Below are 17,790 nucleotides of genomic sequence, written 5' to 3'. Positions count from 1 at the left end.
GTTGTATGGCCAATAGGGCGGGCCCTTTCTGTTCCCCGCCGTACTTTTTTGCCACCTGGCCGAAGGCCACAGGCCGCTCGGAAGAGTGCTGCCCCACCAGGATGAACAGTGCTATTGGGTTGAATAGAGAACAGTGCCCGGTGGTCGTGCTCTTCCGAAAGAAGATTGCATTTGAGAAACCCAGAAAGTTGCAGTAGGAACGCAGCAAGCTAATGTCTCAACTAATCAAGATCTAGATCAAAGCAGTAAGATCACAAAGCCCCCTTTATCCCTTTTCAACATAAAAACTTTGACATCTAAACACAAAGATTCAGAATATGATCATGCCATATGTTTAACTACTGGGTTGAAAGAAAGTTAGAAACATCCCAATTCATGGTTCTAAAAATGAACATTCTAATCTTGGACTCTTCTTGGTTTCAATGAGATTTCATCAGGCTTCTAAATGGCCATTATCGAATCATAAATCGTCAGGAAACAAGCATGACAAAGCCAATGAAACGAGAAAATGGCACCAGCAGCAAAAGTGCAAGAGTTCATGTCCAATGGGTTTAAATCTTTGTGAAAAACGTGTTAAATCAGCAAGGAGAGGAGTCATGATTACCTGAGAGTGCTTGCACGGTGGAATGGACGTGAGATACTCCAAAAAATGCATGCTAATTTGTGAAATGATACCCAGCAAAATTTTGTCACAGAAACTGCAGCGTTGATGAATCAGCTACTTTGAGCTTCAATTTGACTGACTTGGAGGCATTTTTTCAAAGTGATTCCTAAATTAAAGTTATTCTGCTGCACCATAGGAAAGTGCAGAAAAGCAAGAGTCCTCTCAAAAACCTAAAATCTACGTCAGAATTCGAGACAGAACTAGGCTAGTGAACTAGCCTGGTCACGAAATTTTTGCAGAATTTTCTCTTGCTCTTCCTCTCTTCATTTTCTCTCTTTTTGCTGTTTTCTTTCTTGCTTCACCGCCTCTCCTCTTTTTCTCCTCTTTTAATGGTTGCATCTTCAGCCATTTATATGGCACAAATCCCCCCCCCCCAAACCTGGGAGCAACAATAGGGATGAGTTAGCTTTTAGGGGTTGATTTTGAACTATTAGATGATGGGTTTTGGATAAGAATTTGATAGTTGATCTGGCACTTGTACTGGAAGACTTGAAAAGGCGGAAAATGGAGCGGGATTCAAGAGGAAATCGGACCCAAAATGGTAGTTGGAATTTCTTGTACTATTTCTTGCTTGTGAGTTGGTATGATGGTGATGAACCGCGTGCCGTGAAAGAGATTTTTTTTTTTTCAAAATTGATTTCTGATTTTTGTTTTCTTTTCTTTTGTTTTCTCTCTTTTTTTCTGATTTTCTAAAAATGATTTTTCTCAAAAAAAAAAAGAAATTAAAAAAGAAATTAAAAAAAAATAAATTTTAACTAAAATGAATAAATAAAATGGTAAAATTTTGGTGTCTACACTAATGATAATATATATAGTTTATGTTTTGGATATATATTTATAAAAATAAAAATAAAAATAAAAATAAAATAATAATAATATATTTAGTATTGATAAGTCGAGTCTAAAATAGGTCGAAGTCCTAGTATATTTATGAGTTCAATATGAACCTCATAATGTAAATTTGAAAACTTGAATCTTTTACTTTTTTGTTTTTGAGTTGTCGTGAATTTATTAAAACCCGACTCATAAAATCCAATTATTGCTACTCTCAACAAGCCGTCTAAAGATAATTTTGCAAATTAGAGGGTCTCCAACTTTAATTTAAGTAAAGAATAGTGGAGGCAAATGCAACATAATCCGGCATTTTTAAAGCAGCTCCAAACAAGCTCGAAGTATTGGCTGGCAAACGTAACTGGCCGTCCTATCCCCAAGGCTCCTCCTCCTCGGTATTCATCTGCTTCTACAAAAGCCCTAATTTTTCCCTCCAAATCCTAATTCCTTTTGAGCCAATCAGATCGCAGCCTTTGTTTTCTGTTGGAATAATGAGCCATTGTTATTTCCTCCGATTTTGAATCCTCCCCAGCCATGGTAAGTTTTCATTTCCCTTTTCTCATTTCTATCTTCTCTCTTTCCCTTTTCGTAGTGTTTCATTCCTCATCTTTGCTTAATTGATATTTAATTAATCTTTAGAGAAAACTTTGAGGAAATTCAGGTTTGTTAGACAAAATTGCGGGATGAATCCTTTGGTTTTAGCTTAAAATGGTATTATGTTTCTATCTTCTTTTTTTTTTTTTGGAAGTGCTTTCCATGGGAAAGTTTGGTTTTTTGTTTTTTATTCTTTTTTGGGTTTGATTTGCTAGCTATTTGTTATGAATGTTAAGAAAATTTATCACTTGTTATATGTATTTTATGCTTCAATTTAAAATGCTGAAGATAGTTTTTTGGGGGAAAATGTCGAAAAAATGTTTTCTACCTGCCTAATGGCGCCTAGATTGAAGTCAAAGAGAATGTCCTTTTGCACTATAAATATGGTTTTATCCTCGGATTTAGGGGAGATTAATGTTTTTGGTACAAAGGTTGTCGATTTACATTTCAGGATCATTAGAATGATTGTTTTTAATGCTTCCTAAACCTCGTTGGCGTCAAGATCGGGGTTGATACTTATGCTGTATCATATTAGTTAGTAATGAGAATACTGTTCTGATAGACAAATTAGTCTACTTACATCTCAATGATAAAGATAATTATATTTAGAGCTCCCAAAACCTCTTTATGAGGCCACAAACTTGTGCACCAATTAAGAACTTTTAAGTGCATGTCGTATTCTTAAAGTAGAAGCAAGTGTTGTTGCTACTTTTGGGTTGCTTCCTTGGGACAATTTGAATAGAGGGCTTTATCAAGCACAGATAGATGAGAAGATCCCTTATTAGTGCTTCTTAGAACTTGTCATTTTGTTAAAAACCTGGTGCATTTTGTTTTTACGGATGTTGGAAATGCAGTAGCTTTCCATATGTTTTCTGGTTTAATGTGCGGCTGCAGCTGTACTTGTACCTTTTGATGTGTAACGAGTGTAGTAGATCACGTTTTGATGCTTTTGTAAGTAATTGGGAATTTCTTGAATATTTTAGTCTCTTTCTGCAATAGCTTCTTTGGCCTTCGAAAAATAAAAGTGATTGCAAGTAGAAGATAGACTTAATTTTTATGGTTCATTTCCTTCATCTTCTAGAGTTAGGTTAGTTATGGGAATCAAATCACCAAAAGTGGCAGTTCTTTGTCATCCCATCTGCATATGTGTCCATTGAAGTTAGACCAAGATAGCTACGAATTTATGGTTACCTATGGCTAATTTGCCATATCTTTCATCATGGATACCATATGTTTACGGAGAAAGGTTAAATTACAGTCCGCTACTTCATTGTGAGGTACGGATGATTAGTTGGCAAGGAGCACCAATGGGCAACCAGCTTGTCTAGTTCAATGTGCAACAGAAAAGGTTTCCTCCTTAGTTCTGATTTCTCTAACACCCTTCCTCTTACCTTATCCATTACTCCAATACTGTCACAATTTCTGCCACAATTGTGTCCAATGGCTAATTAATTCCATGATTTTATGGACTACTTGTGAAATCAAAATTAACAAGGGAACTCCACAAATTGCACGTATCTAGTAAACTTTTCAATCAAACAAATACGTTCATCCCAAAATCACTCTTTTTTTCAAAGCATGTGCATGTAATATACAGCCAGTTGATCATGAATCATGCGGTTAACATCAAGATCAGCATGGAAAATTGGAAGGTATTAAAAGGGAGGAGAGGTTGCGAGTAATGAATAGAAGATAAAATAGAGATGGCCATTTGGGGTTTGCAGATTGATGATATGGGATTTGGATTTGGACTTGGAAGAGGGTACGAAAGTGGGAACGAGTGGGAGGAGAAAAGGTGGCAGGCAACAAGCAGGGTGAAAAATAGGTGATTTTGGTGAGGAAGAGGAAGAATGACACAAGTCCTGGAGACATTGCTCGTGAGAGGTAGGGTGGTCTGGTCTATTTTTGATTAACAAAACTGTTGGGTTTCTTTTTGAAATTATGAACAACTGAAAAGATTGGTGTCTGTGACTCTTAGATCACAGACGTCTGTTACCTAAGTACTACTTTTATATGGGATTGTTTCACAAACCTCCCTTGAGGTTTATGACAATTTCACTCCCCTCGGGTTTTACAAATTACACTGACCTCCCTTGTCACAATAAAATGACTATAATGACCTTCGCTTAATAGATAATACACATTATAATGAAATGAGATTAAAAAAAAAAAAGAAACCCAAGCTCTCCTGCTCACAAGCCTCAGCCAATGACGATGATTCTGTTTCGCTTATTGTCACTCCATTCTCATCCATCAACCCCTTCCTCCCATAACTTGCTCTCAAATTCCCAACAACCTTTGCCTACAACTACTACAAATCACACCACAATGGATCCCTTCAAACTCTATGGTATATTACCATTCCTCCTGTCTTCTCTTTGGAATTGCCAAATTACAAGTTCAGTTGATGGATCAGATTTCATGGTTAAAGTAAAATCTGATTACATGGTCAAACTCAAAGGAGATAAAGCGGCTCACAATAATAAAAGAGGAAGAGGAACCGAAGTTGGCGTATTTGCTAATTTGTCTGTGATCCATTAAAAAAACTTTTGTAGGGTGTTGGGTTTCTGTTTATGCTTAGCAATTGTTGGTTGTGGGGTTTATGGGAAGGTGCTCGTGGTTGAAATCTTGACCTTCCTTCCTCTCAACTGAAGTTTATTTTATCTTATCTTTTTAAAGGAGGAATAGTCTAATTAAAGAATTTTGTCTCAAAAAATAAAAATTTTGTTTTTTGATAGAATTTCTAGCTGACACGTTGTACCTAGGGTCCAATTTTGAATGGCGACTCCAAATATTTGAAAAATTCTTTTCCTAGATTATACCGGGCCATTGATCGTCGCATTTCCAAAGTCCCATTTTAGGTCCTTTCTTCTTTTTCCTCTTTGCTTTTAGTTTATATTATTTAAAAATAAAAAATAAAAACTAAAACCACTGGTGGTTATATTATATGTATTGGTCTAAAATAATGTGACACTTCAATAACATCTTATATCTATGTCTAAAGTGTGCATCTCCTCCGACCAGGGAACAAGTGGACCGGGCTATTAAAAGTCTTGATTAATTGTTGCAGCAGGCCTGACCCCGAGCAAAGAAGAAGAAAATGATGACATGGTGGCTGGAAACGAGGACTACTGAAAGGTTGCCATTGAGTTCTTTCCTGACAGCGTCATTTCAGACATGCATAAAGAGGTCTTGAAGAGTATTCCTATAGGTGGTAGGGATGGTGGTTCAACCAGGAAAGAAGTCATTGGGATTGTGATCGGCGTTTATGCACTTGGTATTGCAAACATTCAAATAGTGCTTTTGGTTGGGTCTAAGGTTTATTTTTTGACAAGTATAATTGGTTAGTATAAAACGAATATATAATTATAGATAAATAACATCCCTTATTTTAGTATAAAAAGTTTTACTTTACATTTGCTATTTAAAATTTATTGTCCATCTATGTGGAATATCTGGTTCCATTACTATTGTAATTGGACTTGTTTAGGGTTACCTGCTGTTTGGTAGTGTCCTTTGCCGTGTAACCACTTTGATTATTCAATTTAGCACACTAATTCAACTTTCTAATTAGAATTTTGCTACAATAATTTCTTATGTTCATCAAGCTTCTGCCACCAAAGTGCAGGAATTTTTGCCATTTAACAAAATTGTTATTTGCAGGTAAAATATGTAAACTGCAGTTTACAAGCTTTTCCTCAACTTTGTGGCTATAATTTCTGTATGGTTCTGCTGTGTGTTGATGAAACTTATAGGATTTGAAAAAACTTGAACTTAAAATGTAGTCGTCAACTTTGCTTGGCGTTTGACAATCAAAGATATTAACTTCTGTTTGCCTTTGACTCAGTTTTTATGTCCTTTTGTCTTGACTGCAATTGTACTAACCCTGAAACTATATCCTTTTTGTACACAATATTTATTTTTCTTTTCTTCTGAAAGTTAGATTGCACAATGTCTTAATCTTGGTTTAGCTTTCAATTTTTTGCACTTTCTCTTAATTTTTTAAGTGTTGACTATGTGTTTGCATGAATTATTGCATTTGCTGCTTGATTTTTTTATTTTTCGTTGTGTGGATTGTAGAAAGTATGAACAATTCTGTTAACTAAAACTTCCAAAGTTACTGATTGGGTTAGGCAAGCAAGTTATTCCAACAAAAAGATCCCATGTGCTTATTTGCAATTTAATAGCTCTTATTTTTCAACTAACATTCTATCCTCTGTTTTCCCCCCTTTTTAAACTATCTTTGATTCTGTAAGGAGAATGTAGATGCTATTATGTTTTAACATTTTAAGCAAATCTCTGGATGTCACAGTTCAATAAATTGCTCACAAATCCCTTTTTGCATCTTCTCTTAAATTGTGACAGCAAGTTCAAGACAAGGTATATGCTTTTTGGTGTTGAGTTTGTGGTAATTGGCAAATTAATTGCTAATAGTTTTTTGCCAAACCCTCTCTATCCTGTGATTTTACCTCCCTTTGAACTGTATCAGAGTTTTGAATGTATATGCTGTTATGAACACCAGCTGCTTTAACACTTACAAGAAAGCTCTGGATGCCACTGTTCAATTAAGTTGTTCAAGCTTGAATATTTGTTTTTGCTTCTTCTCTTAGATTTTATTAGCACAGCATGTTCAAGGCAAGTTTAGGCTTTTTGTCTATGATTATTTTGTGGTAATTGATTTTGGCTTTCAGCTGGTGGTACTGTTATAGAGCAAGATTGGACCTTGTACCAATGTTCAGCTCTTTCTTACAGTCTCAAAAACCTGCATTCTCAAAACATGTAGAACTTGTATACCTTTTCCTTATTAGAAGTAATTCTGAGATTGGAAGTTTGGCATTTAGGATGTTTTGCATGTATGTAAAATTCATGAATCAGATATTTTGTTTGTCACAATTTAGAGAGTGTGATGAATTTCACATTTTTTGAATTGCCTACGGTACAGTTCTTCTCTTACCGTACTAGTATTCGGACTTGACTTATTTAGGGGTACTGGCTCTTTTGCTTGCTCAAGACAGTCTTTTCTGGTGTGGAATTGCTTTTAAATTGGTATGTTAGTCTCATTTGGTTAGCTGTCTCTTTTTTATTCTTTTAACACGACTAATTCTCAGTTTTATTTGTGCGCTATATAAGTAGAGTATGATGTTGAGTTTGAAATGTTCCTTTATGGATTTTGCGTTGCTCTCAACTTACTTTATGTATTTGTTTTTCCCAGATGCCAATTCCATGGTCTGGAAGAACTCTCTCACTTGCGCTGTCCGATCCTTTAGCACCATGATTATAAGATCAACTGCCACTGTCAACCATCTCAACAAGCCAGGTCCATCTCCTCTCATTTCCAAGCACCCATTTTCCATTGCCCCTTCTTTGCGCCCCATCATTTCTCCAGAACCCAATATTAATCCTCCTGTACAAGACCTCTCCACCAAACTCTACTCCCTCCTGTCCAATCCCAATTGGCAAAAACACCCATCTCTCAAAAAACTAATTCCAATTTTAACTCCAAACCATCTTGCCAATTTCTATTCCCAATTTCCCAATCTCAATCCCCAAACGGCTCTCAACTTCTTTAACTATCTTTCCTGCATTCCATCTTTTAAACCAAGTGTTCAATCATATTCTTCCTTGCTGCATATCTTGATCCCCAATAAGTTTCTTGGGTTTGCTGAAAAACTCCGCATTTCAATGATTAAGACCTGCGAATCCCCCGAGGATGCGCAGTTTGTTTTAGGTGTGTTGAGGGATATGAATAATAGTAAAACTGATCATGATAGTGGGTTGCTTTTTAAGATTAGTCTAAGGTGTTACAATACTATGTTGATGATGTTGGCAAGGTTTCTTATGATTGATGATATGAAATGTGTGTATGTTGAGATGTTGAATGACAAGATTTCGCCAAATATTTATACTTTTAATACCATGATTAACGCATATTGTAAGTTGGGGAATGTGGATGAGGCTGAGTTGTACTTGAGTAAAATTTTGCAAGCTGGGTTGAGTCCTGATACTCACACGTTTACGTCATTTATTTTGGGGCATTGTAGGAAAAAGGATGTAGATAGTGCTTTTAGGGTGTTCAAGGAGATGGTTAAGAAGGGTTGTCGGAGAAATGAGGTTACATATAACAATTTAATTTATGGGTTGTGTGAGGTGGGGAAGTTAGATGAGGGGATGCAGTTGTTTAAGAAAATGAGGGAGGACTATTGTTGTCCTAATGTTAGGACCTATACGGTACTTATTGATGCATTGTGTGGTTTAAGTAGGACAATGGAAGCCTTGAAGTTATTTGATGAGATGAAGGAGAAAGGTTGCGAGCCCAATGTTCATACTTACACTGTTCTCATTGATGGCATGTGTAAAGATGGTAAACTTGATGAAGCGTCGAGGTTGATGATTCTGATGTCAGAAAAGGGATTTGTTCCTACCATAATTACTTATAACGCTCTGGTTAATGGTTACTGTATGAAAGAAATGGTGGATGCTGCCTTCAAGATATTGGAAGTGATGGAATCTAATAAATGTAGTCCTAATGCCCGAACATACAATGAATTGATTTCTGGATTTTGTAAGGCAAAAAAAGTGCACAAGGCCATGGCATTACTTAATAACATGCTTGAAAGAAAGCTAGCTCCAACTGTTGTAACTTACAACTTGTTAGTCCATGGACAATGTAAAGAGGGTCATGTTGATAATGCGTTTAGATTGCTTAGGTTGATGGAAGAGAGTAATGTAGCACCTGACAAGTGGACTTATGGTCCTCTAATTGATGCATTATGCAAAAAAGGCAGGGTTAAAGAAGCTAATGCGTTGCTTGATTCTGTCAAAGACAAAGGCCTGGAGGCAAATGAAGTGATGTATACTGCTTTGATCGATGGATATTGTAGGGCAGCCAACATGGGTATTGCTTTTAATTTGTTTGAAAGGATGCTTGGAGAAGGCTGCATTCCGAGCTCCTGCACTTATAATGTGCTGGTTAGTGGGTTGTGCAAAGAGGGCAAAATGCATGAAGCTTCTGAATTATTGGAAAGGATGTTGGAGAGAGGTGTGAAACCCGATGTTGTTACTTGTTCTATTCTTATTGAGAAAATGCTAAAAGAATATGCCTTTGGTTATGCCTATGCAATGCTTGATAAAATGGTTTCTCTAGGATATAAACCTGATGTTTGCACTTACACTTCCTTTCTTCTTGCATATTGCAACCAAGGGCAGTTGAATGAAGCAGAGAATGTGATGACTAGAATGAAAGAAGAAGGCATTAGGCCAGATTTTATGACCTACACTGCATTAATGGATGGGTATGGACGTTTAGGAATGATAGACTGCGCATTTGATACCCTTAGACGTATGGTTGATGCTGGATGTGCACCTTCTCAGTATACCTATGCTGTATTAGTTAAACATCTTTCACGTGAAAAGCATGCTAAAGGAAATGTAACTGAAGTCAGACTTGATCTGAAAGGTGGGGTTCCTTTAATAAACATTGCTGATGTATGGAAAGTGATGGATTTTGGTACTGCTCTGATGCTTTTTGAGAAAATGACTGAATATGGTTATGCACCTAATTTGAACACGTACAGTGCACTTGCTACCGGACTTTGCAGAGAAGGAAGAATTGAAGAAGCTTGGAAATTGTTTGATTATATGCATAAGCATGGTTTGTCTCCTACAGAAGATATGTATGATTTGTTGATAAACTGTTGCTGCAAGTTGAAAGTGCATGAGAAAGCCCTGCAGATTCTTGGTAACATGGTCAAGCATGGTTTAATACCACACTTGGAGTCCTTCAAATTGCTTGTTTGTGGGTTATATGATCAAGGCAATAGTGACATAGCGAAAGCAGTATTCTGTTTACTGCTAGAGTGTGGCTACAATCATGATGAAGTAGCTTGGAAACTTTTAATTGATGGCTTACTTAAGAGGGGGCTTGTTGACAGTTGCTCTGAACTGCTGGACATCATGAAGAAAAATAATTGCCAGTTAAATCCCCAAACAGATTCAATGTTAATAGAGGGTCTTCTTGAGAGAACATAGGGCACATAGAATGGTGATTCTGTACCTCTTAGACGAATTCTTTTACTGTACTGGTTAGAGTTACACGTAGTATATCTCACATATGTTGGAAGAGTCCTCAATTTTATATGTGAAGGAATATTTCCAATTGCGCTTCTTAAGATAATACCTTGATTGACTGAGACTTCTGATTTGCCTCGTCAAAGTTCAATGGAGCAGCCCAGTAATTCAGGATAAGCAAATTCTTTCAATGAAGGAGAGGCAAGTAGTCACTTACTATTTTACGTAAGATTTTTGTTCAACAGAGGGGAGGCAGGTGAACCGTCAGGGAAGTTGCTACACCATCATGGTTGCAGCATCAACATGTTGTGCTTTCCTACCAGGTAGTTGCTTTCAGTTTGATGTTTCCATTGCATCATGTTTCCTGTTTATGAAGTGTTCTTTTCTGTAATATGTAGGAGGCTATAGTACACATTATATTTTAAAAATTTTTAATTAATCAAATTTATCAAGTTCTGAAGTATCTTTGTTGTGTTTGACTGTTTTAGTAGTGATCAATCTACTTAATATTTCAGGCATGGTTTGAAACAGGAGTTGATGTTTCCTTTGGTGATGCAAACCATGGCTGAAAGACCATCATGAGCTTCAATTTGAGCTCTATGGATGGAAGCTCATCTGATATTTTTGGGCCTGAAAACAAGCTTGATTCTTCTTACTTTTACATTTCAAATGGGATAGTGCCGAAGGTTATACTTCTCTTCTAGGAAATCCCACACCAACACATGCTTAGGGGCAATCAAAAAACAACACTATTACAGATGAGAGAGGTCTAGATTTTCTTCGCCCTTTTTTTTGGGGGATAAGGTTGGAGTGGGGGTTCTGGATGTTCGAACTTAATATCTGTCTTCTGTCATGTTAGTCTTCCCCTTAACCTATGCAACATTGAAAGTAATTTCCTTCTGTATTTTAATCTTCAGCAGTGTTATAATTTGAAAGTTGCACCTTTTCTTTTTCTCAGAGCTAGTCTTTCAATTTTCTACTTCTGGCTGTTGTCTTTTATATGAAGTTACATGAGCTGTAATGAATAAGGAATTGAAAGTATAATTTGCCTAATGTGCCAAAGAGAAAAACTGAATGACAATGAGAAATTTTTCCAGAAAACATTGAGCCTGTTAACAAAGTGAATGAGTTGAATAAGTCGTCCTCATATGAACCTGTTGCTCAAAGAGGATTCCTTTTTGAGGCACTAAGCATGATGAGATTCATTGCTTTTTTGTTAAAGTCTGTCTTATAAATGCTAGAATGCTGAGTTTAAGATTCCATTTTCTTTGTTCAATCTTTTTCCCTTCAGAATTGTGATATTCATTTGTACCACAGAGATCTGTTAGAAGCAATTCAAGCCAGAGCATCGACAGAAAGTGGTTAAGGTATGGGCTTTAAGCTACCTTTATGAGACTTTCATCATTTGGCTTCTCAAGAAGACAAAACTCTGCTCCATATGTCAAATCTGAACTATGGTGGATATAAAATATTCTTATTTTCTCTACTCTTTTCAGTGTGAAACTTCTCTCTCCATTAGGACCTTTGCGTCCTTGATCTTCTGAAAGAAAGCCTAGATGGGTTGAGAGGACAGATTCAACAGGTATTTTAAACATCTGAACCTCATTTTCTCAAATTCATTTCGCATCTCAAATATATTATCTTGTTTCAAATGGAATACCACTTTCTGTGTTCTTGAATTTTTTTTTAAATTTTTTTAGCAAGACAACTGTTATATTTATAATCATTTGTTCAAAAGAGGATGTCTTTAGTTGTGAAACATAAGGAAAAAGCATATTTTTTAATGTTGTATCACTGAAGTTATAGATGAAAGTTTTCTCCTATTTTGCAATAGTAAGGTAACAGCAAAGATATGTATACATGTTTTTGTGTATGGTTATAGACTATGAAAGGTTTTGGGCATGGTCTGGGTTTGGGTTTGGATCTGGGTCTGGGTCTAGGCCTGGATGGTAGGCAGACCCACGCCCATAGTTCTCTTTCAGGGTTGTTTTGGAAGTTTAGAGCTAGACCAGTGAAATTTTCATGGATCTACTTAATAGCTGCAGTTAACATGCCTCTGTGCAGTTATAAGATTTATCAGGATGCTAAAGTTTCTTACTAAGAGTCTTCTCCTCCCAACTAGGGCTGTCAACGGGCCGGGTCCGGGCCGGAATTCATTATTCCGGACCCGGACCCGAATTACTATTCCGGATCCGGATCCGACCCGTTTACCCGACGGGTCTTTTATTCTATGTTCCGGATCCGGATCCGGCGGTCCCGGATCCGGATCCGGGTCTACCCGAACAAATTTACCAAAATTTATAATTTCTAATAAAAATGAGAAAAAAAATATTTGTAAACTAATTTCTAACTAATGCAAAGAAAAAACCAAATAAGAAAAGAAATCAAATTAACTTTATTAAAATACATCACCCTAATCAAATTATATTGATAAATATATATTTTTTAAATTATTAATTCATTTATATCCGGATCCGGGTCTAATACGGGTCGGAATACTATATTCCGTATCCGACCCGTTTTTTTGTTTGGCAAAACGGATCCGGATCCGGATCCGGGAAACGGAATTAAATCCCTACCCATACCCGCAATAATTTCACGGATCCGGTCCGGATCCGGGTCTAGACCCGACCCGTTGACAGGCCTACTCCCAACCATACCCTTATCAGACATGATATGACATTGGCACTCTGGTATGTGATCTGTGTGTGACACTTCTTTTGAAGTTTTGGACTCCTCAAAGTCAATGAACACAAGAAGAAAAACAGAGGAGGAAGAAAAAGGTCCAAGGTTTATATCATGGTTGAAACTGCTAGGAGTGCATGAGCTAGATTTTTATTCTAAATATGATGTGTATTTTCTTTGCTTCTTTTACATCTTCTTTTCCCGTGCAACACTGAGGAATTATTTAAACACAAATACATGTTTAAATAGATATTTTCCATTTAAACATGTGGTACAAAATAGTTTAAGTGGGTTTATATTGTCATATTTTCTTAATATGCTCCTTACAAAAGAGGAGACAGGACAGCCCCCTGTACTCATGTCCAAGTCTTTAGAGGTGTTTTGCCATATCTTAGTTATAGAAAATTAATGTATATAGGACGCTAGACACATTGCTGTACCCAACTCCCATACCTGAGTCCAAGTAACGTAGGTGCTAATTTGCTGCTTATTTTGTTCTTGAAGAATTGATTTTGTTATAATCTGAATAACATCAGTATCATTCTTGCAATTCAGTCTGAACTAGTTTCTAACTGGCCTTCTCTCCTAAAACTTTATCTTGCTGAAGTTGTTGTAGATAGATTGTGTACTGTTTCAGTCTTGTAGATCAGCCCCTTCTTAGGCTAAGGGGCACCATTCGTGCTGGTATGTTGTAAGTGATTCTTATGATGTAATTATGTCTAATCATGTAAGTTGAAACATTTCTTGCATTTGGTTACCATAATTGCAGATAAATTCACTCACAAGACACAATGAATTTTCAGAGCTCAATAACCATTTAAGAGTTTGGAGGCTTGATGGACGTATTTCTGTGGACGCACTTATGCATCCAACTGGGAATTTATCACTGCAATATGTTTTTTCAGGTACGTGGATGATGTATGTCTGAGATGTGGTATATTCCAGCCATTAATTCCCCCACCCTACCCCATCCAAAAATAAATGAATAAATGAATAAAAAATAAGAAAATTATTGTTATTCCATGTGATATGGCAAAAGAAGGGACAGTTACTAATTGGCTGAGAATGTTCACGAGGTCTTGATACCTTGATTGAGAAAGGATCTTTTGAGTTTTGTCCAAACTTTGCTTCACTTCTAGAGAATTCCTTCAAAAACTAGATTGAAAATTATGGCAATCTTGTCAGGGAAGTGTGTCATTTCACGTTAATCTCTTTCCTAGTCAGTTTAACATTACCTCCTTGCCACAGTAATACAATTCTGACATAAAGATTCCATGCCACTATATATTATTTCTGTACCACCTCTGTGTTGCATTCCACCATTCTAATCATTTAGGCCGCATTTCATTGACCAATATATGCGGCTTGGGAGAGTAACCTGAATACTTAACTAGAGATTTCACTGTTGGCTAAGTAGGTGAGCTTAAGAAGAGTAATTAAATTTCTCAAAACTGAAAACTTTATGCCAAGCCTGGGATTGTGAATTGTTGTCTTTTGGTGATGATTAGATTCCTAGCCAATGAAATTGGACAAAAAGAGTGTTACATCCTTTTTGACTCAAATGGAGGTATTGGCCAAGTTATGCTCTCTCGCTTTTAGGAATTCTCAAACTATTACAATTCCAAAACAAAATTTAAAAAATGAATGGTAACCTTGTCAGATCAGTGGTTTATCTGACAATAATCAGTCTTAGAGCCAATTTAATGATGGCCTCTTTCCCATAGTCTGGAGTCACATGAATAAGCATTAACTTCCTATCAGCTTTCTGTCAAACTAATGACAAAAATTTACATCTACTGTCAACTTCTGAATGTTCAAGATTGGTCCTAGGTTGGGTGGAAAGGGGGGAGGAAGTGTAAGTAGGAGGTCTTGAGTTCAAGACCTCCAACTTACCAAAAAAAATGGTCCTTGGTGTGCCAGCACAAAAACCTTCTGCTTCAGCATTCAACCATTTGGAAAGAATGAAAATTCTTAAAATCGCAAGTTGAAAACATAAGAAAAAAATTATAAGAGAAAATTCATGGAATGCGATTCGTACTTAGAAGATTATGGCGTCTTTAAGTTATAAGAGAAAAAGTAAACAAAATGGAAAATAGAAGGACTACAATTGCAACCATATTTTTTATTTCTCGAAATGCTATTGTGGAAGTTTATTGTATTCTCATAAAAAAGTAACTAGATAGCAAATTGATTTTAGAGACAGTTTCTGCTAAATGCTACATGTTCTATGTTGAATATTACTGTTATTATTTCCCAAATGCTGTAGTTGGAATTCTATAAATCCAAAAAAAAAAAAAAAAAAGATCATGAAACAACTGGACAAAAATTTTCCTTACAGGTCTGTGTTTCGACCTACCTATACACTTTTGGAGTTGTAAAATGGGGTCACAGGTCTGTGCTATTGATAATTTCAAGTTCTTGGATTCATGCTTCCTTTCATATAATCAGTTTCTTGCTCCTTTGCTGTCTGTGTTTCGACCTAGAATACTGAAGTTCAGTACAGCAAGGGGTTGCAAGTGACTTCATCTTTTTAAAGATGAAAAAAAATTATATGATTGGCAAGATTAACATTATTGTTTTCAAAATCAATTGTGAAAGAGAATCAACTGTTAAATGGCCAAAGACACGATGTGATTTGAAAGTATATCTTTGAACAATGTGCCTTAGTAGATTTCATGGTCCTAACCTTTGCCATAGTCATAGAATTGGCCACTCACCTGAGCTTCAACTTGTATCTTGTCCTGAATTTTGTTATACCTGAGGAAGAATCTTGGATCTTAAATGGAAGAGATCTTGCTTATACTTGGTGGACGTTATGATCACTTATCATGTACGAAATTATGACTAATGTGATTTATTTTGCTTTCTTGCTTCCTTATTTTATCTTTGTAATTGATAACTGATCAGGCAGTGACCAATTGCAATAGAAGTTAATTTTCCTGTATGCTCCCAGATGGATGTCAACATGGACTTTAAATAGGCTGGAGCAAAAGTTTCCTCCTGATCTTTTTGGTGCATGACATTTTCTGATGCTTATCGTGACATCTTCGTTTAAATTGTACAGCTTGCCTCTTTGGGAAACGAAAGTGAGTTTTCACTATATATAATTTTGGGCCTCAAAATACTGAGCAGTGAAGCATGTTGCGAGAAAGGTCATTGTATGGTCTTTGACTGTTTAAAGTTTGGTTGCTGTCCTTCAGTCAGTGCTTTAAATCTCAAATCAGACTGGCCAGTTTGACCGGAACCGGTTGACTGTCTTGTTGAAACTCTGGATTTCTCTGCCAAATTCAAATTTTTCTGGAGGGTTTTTATTCTTTTAGCTGAAACCATAACATGAAAAGATTTGAGTTTTTCTTATCTCCTTCCTTGAGCCATTTCACATGAGTTTTCTTCTGCCAAATGATCTTTTTCTATTTGCATATTTTCTTTGCAGATTTATTGCATCGTGTGATTATTCCATGGCTGCTGCTGCTTGCCTTTGTTGAAACTTAAAAGGCCTGAAATCAAAATGAAAACAGAAAAGCAAAAAAGAAAGAATGGATGAGAAGAGAACGAGAACACAATGAAGAAAATATGCAAGGTTCTGAGTGCGTTCGTCGCGAGGAAAGAAAACATTGATCAAAGAAAGGAGGAGAAGTCGATGAAGGAAACAAGGATGAGTCAACTGAAGTGGTGAAGCAATAGACGGAAGGAAAGAAGGAAATGGTGTTCAGGGGAAGAGGACAGGAGAAGAAGCGGGAGGAGGAATTTTTTTTTTTCTTTCAACAGCACAAAGAAACACTTACACAGAATCTAAAGTAGCCCCACAAGTTTACTCAAAAGGCAATTGCTAACAGGAGTAGGAATTTGTTGTAATTGTTTGATGGCTTTTATGCTTTAAACTTTTGAGATATTGTATAATAACCTCTTAACTTTTTTGAAACTGTAAATCCACCCATGAATATTTTAGTTTGGCAGCTTTAAAATTCTAAATTCATCAATTATGAATCTGAACGACACGTTTATAACTTACCAATGTTCTTACTGGGTTGTTATGTCTTATTTAAAGTTTATTGTAAAAGAATATAAAACAAACCAGTTTTAAAGCCCATTTGTCTCAAGCGAATTAATTTGGAGAAGGTTTGGTCCATCTTTTAAATCCTGATGCTGATGGAACAACAAAATCTGTTCGTATTTTGAAATCATATGTATGTATATATATATATATATAATAAAGTCGTATTTTCATTCTTATCTTTTCATGTTTTCTCTTTTCTACGTGGCTTAACGAGACGTCAAGTAATTTTCAACGTGACTTACTTCTTTTTTGCTTGGATTAATATCAATTTTTATTTCCTATAAGAATTTTTAATATTATAGGATTCTTATTTTCTATTCAAACTTATGTACTTTAAGCAACTTAAATCAAGATAAACTTACTTTTAATATTCTTATCAATATCTCTTTATATCTTTATCAATTCTTATTTCTTATCCCTACACTATATATAGTCTCTAATATATTGATTTCAAGCATCAAATTCATGGTTAGGTATTTTCAGTGCAAACGGTTGGTACATTAAAGTATCGATTTTTGGTTTTCACTCCTCTTGATTATCAGGTACATCTTCTTTCAATATATATATATATTTTAAAAAGGTATGTTGATCTTCAATTATAAGAGTTTAATAACATATCTTGAATTTTATTTTTTTCGTTTTATTTTCTGTTTGTTTTGTATGAAGATATAGGATTTAAACAAGTATTTTCATCGTTATTTTTGTAAGATTCTTGCTAACATGTTTGTTAATTGATTTTTGTGATCATATGCTAAGATGCTTGTTAATTTTTTTTTAGGAAAAACAACCAAAAACAAAAGGCACCGAAAAGTAATGCGATATAAATACAAGAGACTTAAATATCTCTATTAGAAATATCTACAAATTCATTAATTAATTACAAGACTCTGGC

At 35.8% G+C, this 17,790-nt stretch overlaps 1 protein-coding gene across 27 annotated transcripts; it reads left to right on the top strand.

Annotated features, from left to right (window-relative positions):
* The first annotated feature begins 1,800 nt into the window (after nt 1–1,800).
* Nucleotides 1,801–16,797, top strand: LOC113736785 (uncharacterized). 27 transcript variants are annotated; one of them, XM_027263907.2, is made up of 9 exons: nt 1,801–2,032; nt 5,114–5,366; nt 7,302–10,479; nt 10,672–11,010; nt 11,474–11,523; nt 11,653–11,738; nt 13,611–13,746; nt 15,906–15,993; nt 16,275–16,797. In XM_027263907.2, exons 2-3 carry the CDS (start codon nt 5,267–5,269, stop codon nt 10,115–10,117), a joined length of 2,916 nt encoding a protein of 971 aa, XP_027119708.1. In that variant the 5' UTR covers nt 1,801–2,032; nt 5,114–5,266; the 3' UTR covers nt 10,118–10,479; nt 10,672–11,010; nt 11,474–11,523; nt 11,653–11,738; nt 13,611–13,746; nt 15,906–15,993; nt 16,275–16,797. The 27 variants fall into 27 exon arrangements, with proteins under 27 accessions (XP_027119708.1, XP_027119707.1, XP_071939513.1 ...); XM_027263906.2 differs by lacking the exon at nt 15,906–15,993 and having other exon boundaries at nt 10,672–10,842; nt 13,645–13,746; XM_072083412.1 differs by lacking the exon at nt 15,906–15,993 and having other exon boundaries at nt 10,672–10,842.
* Nucleotides 16,798–17,790: the final 993 nt, after the last annotated feature.

The sequence above is a fragment of the Coffea arabica genome, chromosome 3e, assembly GCF_036785885.1.
Source record: "Coffea arabica cultivar ET-39 chromosome 3e, Coffea Arabica ET-39 HiFi, whole genome shotgun sequence".
Taxonomy (NCBI): domain Eukaryota; kingdom Viridiplantae; phylum Streptophyta; class Magnoliopsida; order Gentianales; family Rubiaceae; genus Coffea; species Coffea arabica.
The sequence above is the reverse complement of the archived record's forward strand: the minus strand, read 5'-3'. Positions and strand labels throughout refer to the sequence as shown.